General features: G+C 39.3%; 1 protein-coding gene across 1 annotated transcript in view; it reads left to right on the top strand.

Moving 5' to 3' along the window:
• The window catches only part of MTPAP (mitochondrial poly(A) polymerase), a 37,767-nt gene extending 35,724 nt beyond the window's left edge, over window positions 1-2,043 (top strand). The window contains 1 exon segment of the mRNA XM_017869699.1: window positions 913-2,043. Coding sequence (XP_017725188.1) covers window positions 913-1,275 — 363 coding nt within the window. The 3' untranslated portion in view covers window positions 1,276-2,043.
• Window positions 2,044-2,582: the final 539 nt, after the last annotated feature.

The raw sequence follows: 2,582 nt of genomic DNA on the forward strand, positions 1-2,582 counted from the left end.
TTTTTGAGGCAGAGTCTCACTCCATTGCCCAGACTGGAGTGCAGTGGCACGATCTTGGCTCACTGCAGCCTCCGCCTCCTGGGTTCAAGTGATTCTCCTGCCTCAGCCTCCTAAGTAGCTGGGATTACAGGCATGCGCCACCACACCTGGCTAATTTTGTATTTTTAGTAGAAATGGGATTTCACCATGTTGGTCAGGCCTGTCTTGAACTACTGACCTCAGGTGTTCCACCTGCCTCCCTCGGCCTCCCAAAATGCTTGGATTACAGGTGTCTTTTTTATTTCTGTGAGATACTATCTTATGTGGCAGAGCCCTGTGGTTGGATCTATAGGAAGATAATGGAAACTTTTTAGTGTTTTAAATAAATAATGAATAATCCTTTGCTCCTGCTCTTTTTTCCTCATCTCATACTTGGGAAACATTAATTAATATATTTAATTTAAGGTTTCTAATTTTGTGTTTCTTTTTCTACCATAATAGGTATGCTTTTAGCAAGTCTCAGAAATAAATATAGCTTCATCTTACTTTCTGCCATTTTTAATCATTTTTTTCTCCTTTCATGCTCTACCTTGTCAGGTAAAAGTTATATCATATTAAAAAGGCTTTTGTCAGTTGACTTAGTCCAGATACCTCTTCTCTGAGCAATGACATCATCATCCATAGATGATAAGCCTAAGTTATTTCTTCAAAGGACACTCATAAAACTACAACTGGGAAAAGAAAACCACAAAAAATGAGAAGTACCCACACCCAGCATGCATACATACTCAGTCCCCTGAGAAGGAACTTCTTTACTGTGTAAAGTTAATGCTGGTGTTTTATGTGTTTTGACATTTTATTGAGTTAACTGTTTTTATATTTAAGCCCTTCATGTACAGTAACTCATTTTTTCTTCTGTGTAATCATCTATAGGGAAGGGAGCAAAACAAACCTGATTCTTCTCCTCTGTACATTCAGAATCCATTTGAAACTTCTCTTAACATAAGCAAAAATGTAAGTCAAAGCCAGCTGCAAAAATTTGTAGATTTGGCCCAAGAAAGTGCCTGGATTTTACAACAGGAAGATGCCCACCGACCTTCCGTATCAAGTAATCAGCCCTGGGGGCTGGCAGCCGTATTGCTACCATCTGTTCCAAACAGAGGGTCCCTTACCAAGAAGAAAAGAAAAAGGTCTGCAAATGAAAGAGTCAAAAACTTGTTAGAATCTTTAAAAAGTAACAGAACAGCAAATTTCACAGAAACCAATGAGAAGAGAACAATTAGTACTCAAACATGATGACTGCTACGTTATGTAAAGAACTGGGCTTATCCTATCAAACTGTCTGTGGACTACTTGGAAAAACTGATTTGAAACTTTCACAGATCTCAGCTTTCATCTGATGTCACTTTTCATGATCTTCTCATTGGCCCCCCCTTAACCTGGTCTGAAGTTCTGGGATGTTTTCAGTCTGATCAGTCTGATACTCAGTGGCACTTTATTAAAACATCAGCTGTGGAGTGTGGCAGCACACACCTATAGTCCCAGCTGCTCGGGAGGCTGAGGCAGGAGGATCTCTTGAGCCCAGGATTTTGAATCCATCATGGACAACATAGCAAGATTCCTTCTCTAAAAAAAATGAAAATAAACATAAGCCACAAGGAACAGGTGAAAGATTATTGTAATGTGCTTTAAGTAAATAGGTAAACTATACTAAACAAATGCTAAAACTCAGTTTTAGGATGAAACCGTTGTTGATATCCACATCACTCCCTGTTTAGAAAACATTTAAAACGACTTTTAGTTATGTACAATACGTTGGCAGTGAATACATTAAGCTTCAGAATTTGGTAGTGCTCTTGAATATGTATATTTGTATTTTTCAAGCGAAGTTCTCTTACATATACATTAAAGTGGGTTGAAACAAAAAATGTTTATGTTTTTAGAACAGACATTTCAGTCACTGCATTCTTAGGTATTCCAAACCAAATATGATGACATCAATGGATTGCATTTTAAAATATTATTTGATTTTCTGTTTTCAAAAAATCCTGTTTCTAACTAAAATGTGATATTCCCAGTATTCCTTCACATCTCTTTTGAGAACTCCCCGCTTCCTGTGGGAAGTAGACATGCCTGTCTCTCAGTATATGCAGAAAATTGGTTCCAGGACCATCCACGTACACCCAAATCTGCACACACTCCTTCAGTCCTATGGAGCCCGTGCATGGGAGAATTCCACCTTGTGCATAAGCAGATTTTGCATCCGGTGACAATACTGTATTTTCAATCCAAGTTTGGTTGGAAAAAATCTGTGTGTAAATGAACTTCTCAGTTCAAACCCATGTTGTTCAAGGGGCAGCTGTATGTTAAAATTTAATTTCCATTACATTCTCTGTGGAGTAACGGAGTTTTGCTCTTGTCGCCCAGGCTAGTATGCAGTGGCACAATCTCAGCTCACTGCAACCTCTGCCTCCCGGATTCAAGCGATTCTCCTGCCTCAGCTGGGATTACAGGTGCCCGCCACCTCACCCAGCGTTTTAATTTTTGTAATTTCAGTAGAGATAGGGTTTCACCATGTTGGCCAGGCTGGTCTGAAACTCCTG

This window comes from Rhinopithecus bieti, unplaced genomic scaffold (assembly GCF_001698545.2).
Source record: "Rhinopithecus bieti isolate Rb0 unplaced genomic scaffold, ASM169854v2 scaffold_758, whole genome shotgun sequence".
Lineage (NCBI taxonomy): Eukaryota > Metazoa > Chordata > Mammalia > Primates > Cercopithecidae > Rhinopithecus > Rhinopithecus bieti.